This window comes from Balaenoptera musculus, chromosome 18 (genome assembly GCF_009873245.2).
Source record: "Balaenoptera musculus isolate JJ_BM4_2016_0621 chromosome 18, mBalMus1.pri.v3, whole genome shotgun sequence".
Classification (NCBI taxonomy): domain Eukaryota; kingdom Metazoa; phylum Chordata; class Mammalia; order Artiodactyla; family Balaenopteridae; genus Balaenoptera; species Balaenoptera musculus.
In genome coordinates this window covers 64,266,330-64,284,992 of record NC_045802.1, presented here as the reverse complement: position 1 = coordinate 64,284,992, position 18,663 = coordinate 64,266,330, and the positions used below count along the sequence as shown (strand labels likewise).

The 18,663-nt window shown below is 35.4% G+C and overlaps 1 protein-coding gene across 4 annotated transcripts in view; it reads right to left on the bottom strand.

The window, feature by feature from the left end:
* Positions 1-860: 860 nt before the first annotated feature.
* GPR180 (G protein-coupled receptor 180) overlaps positions 861-18,663 on the bottom strand; it is a 39,050-nt gene continuing 21,247 nt past the window's right edge. For 2 of the 4 annotated variants that reach the window (XM_036831799.1, XM_036831800.1), the window contains exons 7-9: positions 17,335-17,526; positions 15,273-15,350; positions 12,032-14,282 (exon numbers count right to left, since the gene is read on the bottom strand). In XM_036831799.1, the coding sequence (XP_036687694.1) occupies positions 14,124-14,282; positions 15,273-15,350; positions 17,335-17,526 (429 nt within the window). In that variant the 3' untranslated portion in view covers positions 12,032-14,123. Of the gene's footprint in view, positions 1,014-7,583; positions 7,670-12,031; positions 14,283-14,765; positions 14,863-15,272; positions 15,351-17,334; positions 17,527-18,663 lie in introns of those variants that run through there. The other 2 variants (XR_005017246.1, XM_036831801.1) reach the window with 2 other exon arrangements.

Genomic DNA, 18,663 nt, shown 5'->3' with positions numbered 1-18,663 from the left:
AAAAAGCTGATCTTCACTTCAGACTATATTCCTCCTTTCCTAACTCCTCGCCTGCCACTCATAACTCAGGGGCTATACAGTAGCATTTACATTTATACACTGAAGCTTTACCTCATTAAAGAAAATCGAACTCTAAGCAAATATATTAAAACTAAAATACAAATACATAAAGAGGAGAGTCACACTGACACATAAAGGTCTCATAAAATCAGATGCAAAGGAACATAACACCGCTTTATTACTGAGTCCAGCTCTGCACAGGTTCAACTCGCAATCAAAGGAAGTCTTTTCAATCTGCTGCAGTGCCTTTACCCTTATTAGAATGCATACTCATTAGTTTCTGATTGCTCCTCTACATAAAACATGCCATTTTTGTACCTCGGTTTCCACACCCCTTGTACAGGACTCATATTTTATCTCTAAAGATTGTAATAAATCACTTCAAATACAATAACCCATTTAAGAATGGATTTTATAGGCTGAAAGGCACACCTTTGGTGATGTGATCGCAATCATCAGATGCTCCGATTCTCCTCAAGTCCGTATTATACGGTGTGTACATAAATGATGCAGCAAGGATAGGAGAGGTGATTATAGGCGAATGAGTCAACTCAACCCAAAGTGTACTTCCTGGTTTCAGGGTGTATCCATAGGAACCCTTTGAAATGTTTTGTTTTATTAATTTGGCTCCTTTCTATTTTTCACTAGTGCCAACACTTTCAAGGTAATGCGGTTTAGACATGTCATAGCTGTTGAAAGTCATAGCGTGAGCTTGAGCTGACAGTGGTGTATCATCAAGAACTAGAAACAGCAAAATAACATTATGGTAGAGTATGAGAAATAAGAAGACAAAGGGCAGGAAATATTGCCTTACCGACTTAAAGCAGAGCCCTGGGGGAAAACATCTGGTTCGGAGCACAGTGATCCTTTCAGCACAGTGAAGGGGTCCTACTGGATAGAGCGAGAGAGATGGGTTCCTGGAAGCTGAAGAGCAGGCAGTGAAATGTTGCTCTCTGGAAAGGAATTTATATTTAAAAAGGTGAGAGATCTATGACCTTGAAATCTAGATAAGAGCCATAATTTGTGATTTTTGATATTGCTCTTAAAGCCTGACTTTACTACATTTAGAATGCTTTCCATCTAGAATTCTCAAATTAAGCTTATGAACCACTCTATATGCTTTTAGGAACAATCAAAGATAGAATTTACAGGGGCTTAAAAGGATTGTTAGTTTGGAAATAGTAAACTTTAATAACTATTGAATGTCATTTATTTCTACAGACCCTGATATCTTTACAAAAGGAACAAAAGAATATTATAGTTTACTAATTTGATAAGGAACTTTGGTCATAGAAATTGGTGTATCTAAGAAGAAACCACTTTCTACTTTAACACCCCCCCCCTCCAAAAAATCTTTTACAAACACTCTAACTTCTGGATAAGTCTTAAAAGCTAATCTTAAAGATCTATGAGGCTCACAGGCTAGGCAAGAGATTTTAAAGTTTATTTTGTGTGGGTGTATGTTGGAATGTAGTCACGTGTGAATTAGATAGAATCTTGAATATATTCCAATCACACCTACTTTCTGTTCTAACCACATATGTACAATTATTTAAAACAAACACTTTCATCTCATGGACATTTAAATATCATCTCTATGAATGAATAGATTAGGAAGAGCCTCAGGTTCGCTGAAAAGTTTTGCACACAACCTTCAGGTCTATAAAAAAAGAACATTGCACTGAGTAGGCACAAGCACCATACATAATCTTTACAGCAATCCTGTGAGTTAGTAATACTAGAAACCATCTCTCACTTTTGGACACTCCTTACTCTATTCAGTAAGACCCCTTCTCCATGCTAAAGGAATCACTGTTTGCTCCAAAACCAGATTACACATGAGAAAATGACTGAAAAATGGCAGAGCCAAGATTTGAAATCAGTCTGTCTTGTCAAAAAGTCCCTGTTCCTTCTAGTAGGTAATACTACCTTCTAAATATGAAAGATTTTGGCACCTTTTACAACTAACCAGCTATACTCTAAAGCATCTAGTGGCAAAAACCCTGAAATATAAGTGATGCATAAAGCAAAAATTCAAAATAATACAACTGATTTTAAATGCACTTTTCAGAACAAACACACGACTCTTGTCTTTCAAAGACATTTACAATTGCCGGGACATGGAAGCAACCTAAGTGTCCATCAACAGATGAATGGATAAAGAAGATGTGGCACATATATACAATGGAATATTACTCAGCCATAAAAAGAAACGAAATTGAGTTATTTGTAGTGAGGTGGATGGACCTAGAGTCTGTCCTACAGAGTGAAGTAAGTCAGAAAGAGAAGAAGAAATACTGTATGCTAACACATATATATGGAATCTAAAAAAAAAAAATGGTTCTGAAGAACCTAGGGGCAGGACAGGAATAAAGGCACAGACTTAGGGAATGGACTTGAGGACACGGGGAGGGGGAAGGGTAAGCTGGGATGCAGTGAGAGAGTGGCAGGGACATATATACACTACCAAATGTAAAATAGATAGCTAGTGGGAAGCAGCCGCATAGCACAGGGAGATCAGCTCGGTGCTTTGTGACCACCTAGAGTGGTGGGATAGGGAGGGTGGGAGGGAAGGAGACACAAGAGGGAAGAGATACGGGGATATATGTATATGTATAACTGATTCATTTTGTTATAAAGCAGAAACTAACACACCATTGTAAAGTAATTATACTCCAATAAAGATGTTTAAAAAAATTTAAAAAGACATTCTCAAAGAATGAGAGAACCTGAATGTTTTCATTCTCTAAACTGCTAAAGTGTATACCCTATTAACTATCCCAGTTTTTAAAAATCTCATTAGTTTGGGATGGTAAAACTTTCGAAAATGTATGGTTCTTCATCAGGAAATCTGATACTACTACTCACTACTTAATAGAACAATAGAGAAAAATCCTATCATCATATTCTTGGATGCTGAAAGGCATTAGACAACATCCAACATCCATTTTTAAAAAATTATTTTATAAAAAAAATTGTTTTATTCCCTATATTATGACACAAAATTGATTTTTTTAGTGTGCAGCTTTTTGACTTTCAACACACGCATAGATTGATGTAGCCACCACAGTCAAGATACAGAAAAGTTCCAGCACCTCCAAAAAACTCCTTGGTGTTACCCCTTCATAGTCTTACCCTTCTCCCACCTGTAATTCTTGGCAACCACTGATCTTTTCTCCATGACTATAGTTTTTGTTTATTTGAAAATGTCATCTAAATGGAATCATATAGTATATAACCTTTTAAGACTGACTTTTTTATTCAGCATAATGCCTTTGAGACTCACCCAAGTTGTGTGAATTAAGTTTGTTTCTTTTTATTACTGACATAAAAAGAAACAAACTTAATTCACACAACTTGGGTGAGTTGCATCCTTTGCATGGATATATCATACTTTATTAATTCAGGACATGTGGGTTGTTTCCAGTTTTTTGATTGTGAATAGAGCTGCTATAAACATTTGTGTACAGATATTTGTGTGAACATGAGTTTTCACTTCTCTAGGGTTATTACCCAGAGGTAGGATTGCTGTGTCATATGGTAATTTATTTAACATTATAAGCAACTGCAAAACAGTTTTTCTAGAATGGCTGTGCCATTTTGCACTCCCACGAGCAATATAGGAGAGTTCCAGATGCTCCACACCCCTGGCAGGACTTGGTATTTTCAGTATTTTTATTTTAGCATTCTAATAGGGGGTATCTCACCATGATTTTAATTAACATTTCCCTAATGGCTAATTATGTTGAACATCTTTTCATGTGCTAATTTGTCATCTATATATATTCTTGCGCAATCTTAGTTCCCCAACCATCAGACCCAGGCCCTCTGCAGTGAAAGTGCTGAGTCCTAACCACTGGACCACCAGGGAATTCCCTGGTCCATTTTTTAATTGGGTTGTCTTCACACTGTAGGGTTTTAAGAGCTCTTTACACATATTTTAATATAGAGCACTTTATTGCATAAGTGATTTAAAATATTTTCTCCCAGACTGTAACTTGTCTATTCATTCTCTTAACTGTGTCTTTTGCAGAGCAAAAGTTTTCAATTCTAATGAAGTCAAATTTCTCAATATTTTCTTTTGTAGATTGTGCTTTTGGTATGTCAGAACTCTTTGACTAACTTTCAGTCACAAAGATTTCATCCTATGTATTCTATAAAAGTTTTTACAGTTTTATAGTTTTACATTTAAATCAATGATTCATTCTGAGTTCATTTTTGTATAAGGTGTGGGGTTTATGTTGAGGTTCATTTATTTTGCATATGGATGTCCGATAGTTCCAACACTGTTTGTTGGAAAGACATTCATTTCTCCACTGAATTGCCTTTGCATCTTTCTCTCTTTCCTCTTATATTTCTCTGGAAGGGATTGTGTAGAATTTGGTATTATTTCTTCTTTAAATGCGTGGTAGAATTCACTAATAAAACCATCTGGGCCTTGAGATTTCTATTTCAGAAGGCTTTTAAACCTTTTAAACAAGAATTCCTTAGTCATTATAGGACAATTTTGGATATTTAGTTCATCTTGAGTAGGTTTTGGTGGTTTGTGGTATTGGAAGAGGTAATCCATCATGAGCCCTATGAATCCCTGCATATGCCTTTGCTGGGTATGTCAAGAATGCAAGGCTCCAAACATTCTCTGTCTGGGTCTTTCTCAGGATTGTGTTTGCAGTGAGCAAGGTGAGGTAACTTCTCCCTCTCAACACAAAGCCAGTTACAAAAGAGAGAAATTCCCCAAGTTCAGAGTTCCTTGGGGGCTACACAAATCCACTGTATGTGTAACATCCATCTAGTCTTACCAGTATTGCCCCCATGGACTTAGAGGTATGTGTAACCAATGCAAAACAGCCTGAAGTTCATGATGCTTACTGAGTTCTGAGTAATAAAGTCCTTTGTCTCTGACCTAGGAGTCTCATGTGTTCTGCAGCCTCCACGAAGCAGTAACAGGTTAACTAGTTAGGTAGTAAGTAGGGTAAAATCTCAGACCCTTCATAGTTCTTTACGTATGGTTTTCAGGAAATGATTATTTAAACTAAATTGTCATATATATTTTTTAAAATTTATTTATTATTTATTTATTATTTATTTTTGGCTGTGTTGGGTCTTCGTTTCTGCGCGAGGGCTTTCTCTAGTTGCAGCAAGCGGGGGCCACTCTTCATCGCGATGCGCGGGCCTCTCACTGTCACGGCCTCTCTTGTTGCGGAGCACAGGCTCCGGACGCGCAGGCTCAGTAGTTGTGGCTCACGGGCCTAGTTGCTCCGCGGCATGTGGGATCTTCCCAGACCAGGGCTCGAACCCGTGTCCCCTGCATTGGCAGGCAGATTCTCAACCACTGCGCCACCCGGGAAGCCCACTAAATTGTCATATTAATGTTAGCAGAGGTTTTGTTTTTGGTTTTGTTTTGCAGTATTTCCTTGTTAGTCTGTAAATGTCTGCTGAGTCTGATATCTCCTCTTTTTTTCCTGATAACAGTAATTTGTGTCTCCTCTTATTTTCTTTGTCAATTTTATTAGGAGTTTATCAATTTTACTGATTTTTTTCAAAGAAGCAGTTTTGGTTTTATTGATTTTCTTCATGGTTTTTCGGTGATCAAGTTCATTGATATCTGTTCTTATATTATTTCCTTCCTTCTGATAGCTTTGGGGTTATTTTTCACTTCTTTATTTTCTTCAGTTGGAAGCTGAGATTATTAATTTGAGACTTTTCTTCTTTTCTATACAAGCATTATTTTTTAAGTTTTCTTTATGTCTTTTCATACTTGATAGCTCATTTCTTTCTTTTTTTAATTTTTATTTAATTTTATTTATTTTATTATTTATTTTGGTTGCACTGGGTCTTAGTTGCGGCAGGTGGGCTCCTTAGTCGCGGCTCACAGGCTCCTTAGTTGTGGCTTGCCGGCTCCTTACTTGTGGCATATGTGCTCCTTAGTTGTGGCATGTGAACTCTTAGTCGTGGCATGCATGTGGGATCTAGTTCCCTGACCAGGGAATGACCGCGTCCCCTGCACTGGAAGGCGGATTCTTAACCACTGCGCCACCAGGGAAGTCCCTATACAAGCATTTGGTGCTATAAACTTCCTTCTAAGAAATACTTTTGCTTCCTCCCACAAATTTTCATATGCTGTATTTTCATTTTCTGTCAATTCAAAATATATTTGGTAAGCCATGGTTCATTTAAAAAGTGTTTGGTTTTCAAGTGTTTGTAGATTTCCCAGTTATCTTTCTGCTCCTGATTATGATCAGAGAGCATATTTTGTATAAATTCAATTCTTTTAGATTTGTTATGGTTTATGACCCAAGATATAGTCTATCTTAATGAATGGTCCATGTGCACCTGAAAAGAATGTATATTTTTCTGCTGTTGGGTTGAGTGATCTGTAAATATCAACTAGATCTGGTTGATTGGTGGTGGTGTTCAATTCTGTATTCTAGCTGATTTTTTACTAGTTCTGTTGATCACTAAGAGAAGAGTTCTCAGGTCTCCAACTATAATTATGAGTTTGTCTATTTCTCCCTTCAGTTCTGTCAGATTTTGATGTATGTATTTTGAAGATCTATTGTTTGATGTATACATTTAGGATTGCAATGTCATCTTAGTGAATTGTCCCTTTTATCTTTTAATCCTTTCTTTATCCATGGTAATCTTCATTACTCTGAAGTCTACTTTGATCTTAATATAGTCATTCCAGCTTTTAGTTGATTATTGTCTGCATGTGTATATCTTTCCCATTATTTTATTTCAACTTACTTATATCATTATATTTGAAGTGAGCTTCTTATAGATGATAGCATATAGTTGGGACATTCAAAAAAATCTATTCTGACAATCTCTGTCTTTTAACTGGTGATTTAGAACACTTACAGTTAACGTAATTATTGATGTGTTTGGATATAGGTCTATCATTTTATTGTTTTCTGCTTTTCTATTTTTCTCTGATTTTAATTCCTTCATTTCCCCTTTCTTCTTTTTCTTTTTTTTTGAACATTTCTTATTATTCCCTTTTAATTTTCCTATTGCATTTTTGAAAAAAAATATATAGTTTGTTTTTTTCTTAGTTCTTATTCTAGGGATTACAGTATAAATATTTAACTTTTCAAAGTCTACTTGGAACCACTTCATGTGGAATGTAGAACTCTTACCACCATGTTACCAAAACTAATTAACCTTGTTCTGGAGATACTAGCAATAAGGAGTAAAAATGAGAGGTAAGAAAGGGAAGAAGAGAATTTAAATGATCGTTATTTGCAGATGACATGATTGTTTATCTAGAAAGTACAAAAGAACCAACTAGAAAGTTATTACAACTGTTAGGGGATTTCAGTTGAGTGATTGAAAGCAAAATTAAAATACAGAAACCAACAGTCTTCACATGTAAAACAATAGCCATATACAACATATAATGAAAGAAAACATTAAAATATCTAGGCATTATCAAGAAATGTATAAGTTCTATATAAAGAAGTCTTTAAAAAGCGATTGACAAACACACACTCATATTAAAAAAATAGAAAGGTATTTCATACCAGTTTCATGAATCACTATGGAAGCAACCACAGTTCAGACAGTTGATGACATGCTTGGCTAAGGAGCCAAAAGGACAAGCTACCATCTGTGAAATTAACATCCAACATGTTAAGGAAGTCAAATCCCTAAGTTGATATAGAAATTTAATACATCCCACTAAAAACAGTAAACAGGATTTGTTTTTCTTTTGAAAAAAATCAGAAAAAAAAAGGATTCTAAAGCTCATACGAAAAAATTGGCAAGAATAATAAAAAAATTATGAAAAAGGAGAGTATTAACAGGAAATTATCCCTATCAGACAGTAAGGCATATTTTAAAGCTACAATAATTAAAACAGTGTGGTATTAGACCATGAATCAACAGTTTATTGAAAAGGCTTAAAAGTTCCCAAATAGATTAGCTACAAATCAATAAATAAAAGGTGGATTATACAATATATGATGTTGCAATAAGGGGGCAACCATCTCAAAAAAATTAAGTTGTATCCCTAGTTCACATTTTACAGCAAAGTTAATTCCAGGTGGATCAAAACTTTAAACATATTTTAAAAAAAAGACTGTTAGAAGAAAATATGAGGGGTTTAAACATAATCTCCAAGAGGTAAGGCTTTTCTACCTATGACACAGGTAAAACACAGTGGCCATTAAAAAAAAAAAAACTTTAAATTCTACCTGTATTTTAAAAATCTATAAGCTCAACTGAGCTTCAGTGTGCAGAGTCTTTGTTGGGGTTTCACTACATGGGCATGATAGAGTCTCTCACTGACCACAGGGTTGAACTTAATCCCCATCCCCTTTTCCCTCCCCAGAGGTCAGGCTGACATCACTGTGACTCAAAGCCCCAACCCTCTAATCACATGCTTGGTCTTTCTGGTGTGGTCAGCTTTCATACAGAGTCATCTCATTAGCATAAACTATCAGTTTCCACCATGAATAACAAAGACACTTCTAGCACTCTGGAAATTCCAATGATTTAGATCCTAGAAAGTGGGATGGGGGGTGGGGTGGGGAGCAGGACAGTCTGGGAGTAGGGGAAGAGGGCCAAGCAAATTTTTTATTCCAAGAGTTAAGAGGCTACCTGTTATAGCAAAAGGCTGGAAACCAAGTCTAGTAACAGAGGACTGATAAAAAAAAATTAAGATTCATTCACATAATGGAATTCTAAGCAATCGATGAAAAGATGGGGCAACTCAGTAGGTAGGGATACAAAATAAACTGCTGAATGTGCAAAACAACCTGTATGGGGTGCTCCAATCTGTGTTTCACATATGTTTATATATACATGGGGCCATCTCTAGAAAAATATACAAGAAACTGGTAACAGAGGTTGAATCCAGGGGAGGGAAATAAGTGGCTGCAAGGACTTACTTTTTTACCCTTTTCAACCTTCTAATTTTTGTACAATCAATGTACATATATTACCAATTTAACAAGAATAAAACATTAACAATGTATTTGAACATTTCTATGAGGGTTCTGAACATAATTTATAATTTAATCTTTGAATACTAAGGGCTATTGTCATGAGCTACATTGAACAATAAAGCTCTAAGTGTCTATCGAGGCACACAGGGCTGTTTTCACCCACACTAAATGACTCCAGGCTGCTGTGATTTGAGTGTTAGGGTCATTTTTAGTTTTTCTTTCTCCCAGCTGCTTCTGACTACTGTCAACATTCCTTCCTCTAGCTAACTTAAACGTCTTTTAAATTGGCGCTTTTAGTGCGGTAGGCTAAAATGCCAGTCACATGGTCCCAATACAGTCTATTTAAAACAGAGGGAAACTGGCTCTTTGACAACTTGAGGAATCCTCTTAAAATTGATGAGTTTTAGAGGTTAGACTTTATTTAACAACTACTTGACCACTCAAGATTTTTACACATTCTCAGTTCCATATAACTTAATAAAGAACAGCAAGGCATTATTGAAGTCACTATATAGGAGGTATTGCTAAATACATGTCTGAAACTTTTTCAGAATTGCTTTTATCCATTCATTCAAAAGTATTTTTGAGCATCTAGTGTGCACCAGAGAATGTTCTAGGTGCTAGGGATACAGCAATGAACAATACAGACAATGGCCAAACTCCCTCAGAATTTATATTCTAGTTGGGGAGAGAGGCAACAGGCAAAGATAAAGCGGTACTATAAAGAGAAAAGAAAACACTGTAATAGAGTGATTAGGATGGGGAGCCGCATTAGATAGGATGGTGTATCTGTCGGGTCTGTTCAGAACAGGAAAACCACTAGGATATCTCTCTCTCTCACACACACACACTCCATTTTTAATATATATAATAAGGGATTTATTATAGGGCGTCTAGGGGGCTATTCCTTTTGTGTCTGGCAAGTGAGAGGGAAGATGAATGAAGCATCTCCAAGAGGTAAGGCTTTTCTATCTATGACACAGGTAAAACAGGTGAAGCGGGGAAAGCAAAGACGCACTGGGACCTGCCAGGATGAGCAAAACCCATGGGAGCTGAGTGGAACTCATGAGAATGGACTGGACGTCTCCACCCTCGAGAATGGGGTTGTCCTGCACAACCCAGCACCCTTTGTCATAGAGTAACACACACATCTGGCCCAGGAGTCAGAGAAGCTGAAGGAGGTGACCCAGTAGGAGCTGGTGTTCTGTGGACCTGGCTGCTGGCCCACAGACCAAGAAGGTGAACCAGCAGATAAGCAATAACCTGGGTGAGCAGCAACAGTGCGGGCCTTGCTTGGACCTTTCAATTTTAACAAGAATCAGGATCTGGCTACTTTACTTCAGCCCACTAAATCTTACTCCAAACATCTCTTTGACCCATGCTATTCTGGAATTATGCAGAGGTAATTCTGAGAAACATATCTCCAGCTTAGCTACATTGGCCTCATATAAATCCACCACAAATGGTCAGAGGTCTCTGAAAGATATCTGAGCTGACAACTTGAAGGATGAGGATTCAACCGTGCAACCACATCAAGATTTGGAAGAGAATATTCCCGGCAGAAGAAATAGCTAGTGCAAAGGCTCTGAGGCAGTGATATAAATGAGGTATTTTTGGATGACGAGACTGGGGCATAGTGAGAGGGAGAGTGGTATGAAATGAGATCAGAGATAGAGGGAGGGACCAGATGACGTGGGGCCTTGTAGAACATGGTAACGAGCATGAGTCACTTTTTTCTAAGTGCAACGAGAAGCAAATGGAGAGTTTTTAATAAGACAGCAGTAGTTTGATCTGATTTACATTTCTAAATTATTTTAAAATAATTTCAAATATAAAAGGCATCAGGTTAGCACAAAGAACTCCATCATCCAGGTGATTTCCCTTTGCTTTGTGGAGACCGGGCTGTAGCGGGCAGGACCACCCCTTCCACAACTCCAAGCTTCTTGCTCTTCTATATAACTGTCACTCCTAGAGCACAATGTGCATGATGCCCTTGGAGTTGTGCAGAGAAGGCACCCAAGTGTGGAAGCAGCAATATTACAGAACTACTGCACAAGTTCAGTTTTCAGATCTCATTGGAAAACCAATCTCATTATTTTAGTCTCAATTCATAAATACATGTTGGAACAAAAATTGGTATTACCTCTTCAGATCTAGTCTCAAATTTATTGGCTATATCAAATCACTTCTCAAAAAAAAGAACCTTAAAGATTTGACACCACTGAAGCTATTTAAAGTGAACGTGTCATAAATAATTCTAGATTTCCAAAAAATTTCCAGAGAATATGCATAGCCGCCTAAAGGAAACATGTTGAAGGGGCCAATGTTTATGCTGATGTATAGATTCTAGTCTCCTTATGTTAGAATTGGCCTTAGACTTGTATATCTCCCATTTTCATCAGAAGTGGCTTATTTTACTTGAGATCATTAAAATTTTTCTTAAAGCAAGCTCTTCTGCCTGGATTATCTCTCCCTGCTAGCAATACTGTCTGGCTGAAAGCCAGGTGTTCAAATATTGAGGGTACACAGATAGTCAAGCTCATTTCTGATTTTCAGCACAATTCCAGGTTTAATGTTAAAAATCAACAGCTAAAATTAACTATGGATAGCCATTCATTCTCACTAAAATTTAACCCATCATCTAATAGGTACTAATTAAATCATGAGGGGTAAAGTAGAAAAGTGAAGGAAAGTCAGGTGACTATGGGGAATCATTTATCCTCTCTCTTATACTCAGTTAAAGGGGAGTGTGGTTACAGCACTAGAGCTTAGGGATGAGTGTGAAGGGCCTGATGCACAGTAAGCACTCAATTAAATAGGGGCTAATATTATTATACATGTCAATAAAAATAAACACCACTATATATATACCTTCCTAAAAGAAGAAACAAGATGCTTCTGGAAAAAAAAAAAAAAGCTCTCGAGAGACCACTCATCTTCTTTAAGAAAAAATGTAAAAATATTAATAGATTTTTAAAAAAGCATTATCTGACAGAGAAAGAAAAGTAGAAAACTTTTGACCTTTAATTAGCGTTTGCAGTATACACTTATCTTTCTGTAATCTGTGGTGACAAATCTCCATGTAAACATTCAGAAAGAGAAAAAGAGGGGACACTGTGTCATGACTTACGAACTATGAATTTTGAGCTCGGATTACTAACCTTTATTCACAACTGCCTTATACATTTATTAACTGTTTTTCTTCATTTAACAATGGCTCTTGAATAACAAAATAAATTATCAGCAAGTTCAACCATAACTTAAAAAATAGAGTAAAAAAAAACCTGTTCAAGCCTCATAAATGCAAGCACAGTAATATATTTCATATATGTTGATTACAGTTTCCATGTTCTTTGTGTAAATAACACAAAGATTATTCTCTTCCCACTGTTGCAAGTTCACAAAATTTATGAAAAGGCTTCACTCTTTTTTTTCCCAGCTCAATTAACCGTACTTCAGTTGAACACAACAGATAATAACTGGGGTTATTAGTGAGATGTGGTAAAAGAAAAGGTCATGACCACTCAGAAGAACACGTAAACCTAAGATATACCTCAGATTTTCTAGTCTCAATCTGTAGCTCTCATTTATGAAATAATTTACAAAGAACTGTTGATGATTCAATGAGCAGGCTGAACTCTGTCGTTCTGCCATTTTGCTAGTCATGAACACATGTATTTTCCCTTTAAAATGAAGCAGAATACTATTCATTTCCAATGAGACTAGATGTAAGGGAAAAACAAAGACAAAATCATAGATATTTTTAAGTTGTGCTATGTTCCTTCAACTATTTAATTTTAAAAAGGTTAATTACCAGATCAGCGCACCATCTCTTGCTTAAAAACATAATACCTTTGCAAGTAGATAAAAAAAAAATCTTTAAAATAAGCCAGAGGTAAAAATGTAAAGGCCTGAATGACTTGAAAAACAGAAACAGAATAATTTCTGATCAGTGACTATTCATGGGCATAGTCATTTTATACAGCAAGTAGCAACAACAATTTAGCAGTTTTTTGAACAGGCACTTGATAAGAGTGTATACTCAATACTGGGGCATCATACGCAAAAATATGGCTTTATTACAAAGGATTCAAGATGGCAACTACTTAGAATCCAGTGCCAACACGGATTATAACAAATCCAGTGAGTATTTTGTTTTTCAATTATTCATAGAAAATTTAATCCTGATTAAGTATCCTTGGGCAGGAATTCATGGGTAGTTGATGACTGAAACCAGTATTTATGTGAAACGCTTCTGTTAATTTAATCTGAGTATACAGCTTAATTATGATTGGGGATTCAGTGTAAGAGAAATGAATTATATCAGGATTAAAATTTTAGTAGCATATCACACAGTACTTTCTCCTTCTTTCTTTTTAAACATGTAAACCTGCTTGTCCCTTCACCTAAGTGCTCAGATTTTAAAACCCTTTGTAAAACCAATGCAATGTATCTAAGTTTTTCATAAACTATCTGTCAAAAACGCTTTGCTAATCAAGCTAAAACCTAACTAGAGCTAAAAGTAATAGAAGAAAAGGGAGAATAACCCCACCCACAAATAAACAAAAGCTTATTCACTTAACTATGAGTATATTTTATATTGATTTTCTGAAGTAACTTCATTTTCAATTTCCTTAAACTCCAATACGAAATGCACTTTCCTTAAAGCATAAAAAGAAGCAGTTTTTAACCAGTGTCTTACACTGATTTCATAACTGGACTTGGTTTAGACATGTATAAGCAAGTAATCATTTAACTGATTACTTTTTATAAGACTATCAAACCTGAGTTAACTATTGATATAAGAGGAGGCATTATAAGTGGTGAATCTCTTACCAAAATATCATATAATTCTTTTCATCTTTATTTCCATATGGAAATTGCATAAATCACCTTATAACAACATTCTTTCTTGAAAGTTTATTAAGTATATTTCAAAACATTTATTACCTTTTTTTCAGTTTGGTACTGCTTAAATGCAGTTGTATAAATAACATGCTCTGCCTTCTCTGTTCAATTTTTCATACCAAAAGTATGAAAAAAAAAGTCACTGTATTTGGATCCTTATTGCACTCTGGTAAATAAATTTACTTTTCCTCTAAAGAAAATCAAGTATCAGAAGTGAGGCCGACTTTTGTGTCCAGATGATATGGTCAGTGGCAGTGTTACTGAGGAAAGTGAAGAAACTTCCCAGTATAGACTGTGGGATAGAAAGAGTCTGTAGAGAATCACCATGGAAACAGACTGGCAAAGGATAACGCCTACTGTAATGACCTGAAAAGAAAAGAAAGGGAATGCTTTACTGCATGCAAAAACAGAAATTATATTTAATTTATCATGGACCTATAAATACTTCATACATATATAAACTTATATATACTTTATATAAATATATATAAATAATAAACTGTATCCGTCCCATCTTTACTGTGGGTACATCTTGTAAAAGAAATTTTCAATAGGAAAATGAGACTAATGTTCAACTATAATTGTTCAAAAGTAAAATTCCTTTGACAGTTAGTTTATAGATGTCAAAATAAGATACAAAAGAATAATTTTCTAAACCATTTTCTCCTCAGGGTGCATGCACTAAAGAAAGTAATACGAAAAATCAGACTCCTGGCTAATCTAGTAATAGGAATAAAGCATGCCCCTACCTGAATCCTGAAGAGTACTCTAAAAGCCCTTTCCGAAATTCTCAAGTCACTTCTCTATTTTTGTAGACTACCTTCCTATCTATTTACCCTTTGTGAATACCTCAGGTTCAAGAAACATTTGTGCGTTCAACCACACGCTGCATTGCTTGCAAAGGGCTCCTGGCAGAACTCCACTTCGAAATGATGGAGTAATTCACCTAAGAAGGTAGGTATCAATACAACCAAAATGTGGCATACTTGAGCATGGCATTCCAGTCTGCAGGCTGTTAAAGCAACTAGACTGTCTTTTAGAAAGCTGTCTTGATTTTTAACATTATGTAGCAAAAAATTTTAATCATTTTTTCTTAACTACAAAGATGTGTTATAAATTTTATGATTTAATTTATAAAACAGTATTATGAAATAGGCTAAAATAAGAATAACAAAAGCTATCTTCCATCATTTTGCTTATAAACTAAATTTAAATACTCACTGGTTCAATATTTTGTTTCAAAGTTTTATTTTAAAGAATCCAAGAAACCGCTGAATGGATAAACAGGCCTTTCCTACTTTAATAATTTCCCAATAAAGACTACAAAAAACTATTTTGATCATGTATATTATTTACCTTATCTCTTTGGTAGTCATTAAAAATGATAGAAATGCATGCAAGACCTGGATGGCACAAAAACCACAAGATACAGCCCTGAAACAAATGAAAAATAAGTCAAATAAGTGCAGCTATGTCTTTGTTTTCAGAATGTACCAGATAAATAACATTACTAGCATATTTAGGAGGTCTTGATTGGTCTCAATTGGCCTGTACAGTAGAACTTTCAATAAAATGTAGAAATATATTTGCTATTGTTGTGACAATGATATTCTGGTTCTAATCAAATGGGTGTTTTTGGAGTATTTAAAATCTTACATCTTCCTCATACATATATTTTGATGTTTTGATATATAAGTAACAAATCAATAATTGAGAAAAACAAGGTACAAATGTGTAATATTTCTATAAAAAACAAATAAGAATATATATTATTTGCATAGAGATACACAAAGAACTTCTGTAAGAATACACAAAAAACTGATTAGCAGCGGTTATCTGTTTGAGATTTAGTACAAAAGACACAGAATTAGGCGAGTAGGAATGGGAAACTTTTTAACACTATACTTTTCAAATATATATGTTCTATTTTTCCTAGAACATGGCAACATATCCTTTTCCAAAATTAAATCTGAAATAAAATAATAAGTTAATACTAGTAGCTGTTGAAATGCTTGGTATATTGAGGTTACAAGGAAAAAAAACAAGATATAGAAAAATGTGTTCAGTATGCTACTATTTGTATAAAAGTGAAGGGAAATATAAAGTAATATATATATATATATTTGAATTTTTGAATTTTATTTATTTTTTTATACAGCAGGTTCTTATTAGTTATCCATTTTATACATATTAGTGTATATAGTAATATATATTTTAAATTCTCTAAAAAATAAATTCGGAATTAATAGCAGTGATTATATGAGGAGGTGATAACTGCATAGATGGGAGAGAAGTAAGAAACACGTTTGCTGCTTTTAAAATACTTTTGGATGTTTGAACCTATTCAAATAGTTATATTAAAACATATAAAAATAAAAATTAAAGTTTAAGAAAAAATTTTTGTACTGTTTTAAACATAGAAGAAAAGAAAAAATTTAGTTTTTAAATACCTGAAGTATACACTAACTTTTGAAACAATAAGCACTACTGTCTCTGGGAAGAATTCCAAAGTGAAATGGCATATCCTTGCCTGCTTGGTACTCAGAGGCCTGACATGGGTTCCTAGGGCTGCCGCAGCAGCTTTAAAATGCTCCACATCTGGCATAAACAAGGAATCCGGCCCTCCGCCTGGAATAAACGAGGAATCCGGCCCTCCTCCGTCTCAGCCTCGTTCTGCTGAGACTGTCAGCTAGGGTGGGCTGACCAAACAGCTTATCAGAATGCTGCTCTGAGTTGCCAAGATGATGGGTTATGGATTCTCTCAATCTGACCAAAAAAATATAACTCTCTAGGAAGGGAGGCTTCTGTAACGTTACTGACTCAACCTGTCTCCTGATCTTTTCCTTTATTAAATGGGTACAGAAAAAAAATCCATTTGCCTTTAGATCTCACTAGCACAAGAAGGACACAGCAAGGGGGAATGAAGTAGACATGGTCTCATGTGGACGCCATGAAATGGCTGAAACACAGTATGTACTCAGCCTCCTGGCTCCCTCTGCTTATGCTGAAGGACGGCTCTTCATGTCTGTTATAAAACATTGCATAATTCTGGGAGTAACAGTTCATAGTCCATTAATGACTTTTTTGAGACATGCAAACTGTATCCTAATTTTTTTATTTAAAAAATTCTGATACGACAGAAAAAATGTAAAATCCCTATTGATAAAGAAATTATAATACAGGCAAAACTGACCTGCCAAAGATTACATGGAAACTACTGTTTCATGAGTTCTGCAAAGTGGGGATAATATCATCTATATCTCACAAGTTGTGAAGATTAAGTGATTTGAAGCACATAAAGTACCTGGCACATAATAAAAGTTTACTAAATATTAACATATGGTTGCTCCTTAACTTCCCAAGTAAAGCAAAATGAAGTTGATAATGCGAAGAAGTCATTTTCTAACCAAACCCATACTTTGGCAAAAGTGATATAGAACTCCCTCTTGAGTGTACTTCTTTCCACTGTGATGATCTGGTAGAGTCCACAGCCTAATGACAATGCTAGGCAAATTCTTAAAACAATTAGAAGGATCCCTGCTAAGTTGTGATGTGAATGGTGGCTGTGAGGACTGGTATCTTCAAGCTGTTCCCAAAGTAGCAAAATACTCTGCAAAAAACAATATTATATTTAGAGAAAAAAGTCATGTCTACTTACAATAGAGTACTTTTTTCAACTCTTTTCTATATCCCCTTAACCTGTATATAAGCATTCCTAAGAGGCTCTAAGATTTATCAGACTATACAAGGTGTTGATTAATAAAGCACAGGCAGTTTTTCCTTCACTGATACCCTCAGCTGGAGAAAAGGGATTGTTATCAAATGAGACCACATACAAGAGATAAAAAATGCTACTGTTACCATGATTCAAGTAAGACATCTCTAATGATGAAAATAAGCTGAAAAGATGAAGAGAATAAATATAAACTTTCTTCTAAATCTATCTCTTTCTTACTTCAACACCTTATTAGGAATCAAACCGTTCTGCATTCAAGCAGAATTTATTACCTCAGGATAAACTTTCAAATATCTCAGTATCTTTTGTAATCCAGAAATTAACAAGTCAGAATTGTTGATTTCAGACCTCATTCTTTTCCCACGGTAACCTCCCTGGGTAAAGGAGAGTAGATTTTCAATATCCACCATAGCATCCAGGGCACAGTTACTTATCCTTATTTGTTTGTTCACCTTTTTTTACCATATTGTTACTATCCCAGTGTAAAGCTCACAAGTTCCTCATTAAGCTGTTCTGTTTACTGCTATTCAGTAGAAATCAGTGCCCACATTCCCTCCACCTTTACCAAACAACAGTCACTTAAATTACGATAATTTTCACCATCACACATGTCAGTAGCCCTCTGTGCTCCCTTCATTTGCCAACTCAGCCTTCAGAATTGGGTCTTCAGTGGCTTCCAAAGAATTTAGATCAAAACTCCATTATTAAATCCAATTTTAGGCTTTATGGGGTTTACCAGCAACCACTTCCTTTCCTCATTCTCAAATCCTCCACCCTAATTTTACTCCAGCTACCATTCTTGCTAGGTGAACTCTTTTCTCATCTTGCACACATAAATTTCCTTCTTGAAATGAAAATTTGATCTTTATTACAGAAATTCATTCCTCTACGCCAAATTATACCCGTCTGATTCCTTAACTTTTTACAACAAAGAAGTGCTATTATAGAACTATCATTTCCTGCTATGTGAGGTGATGGACATGTTAACTGGCTTGACTGTGGTGATCATTT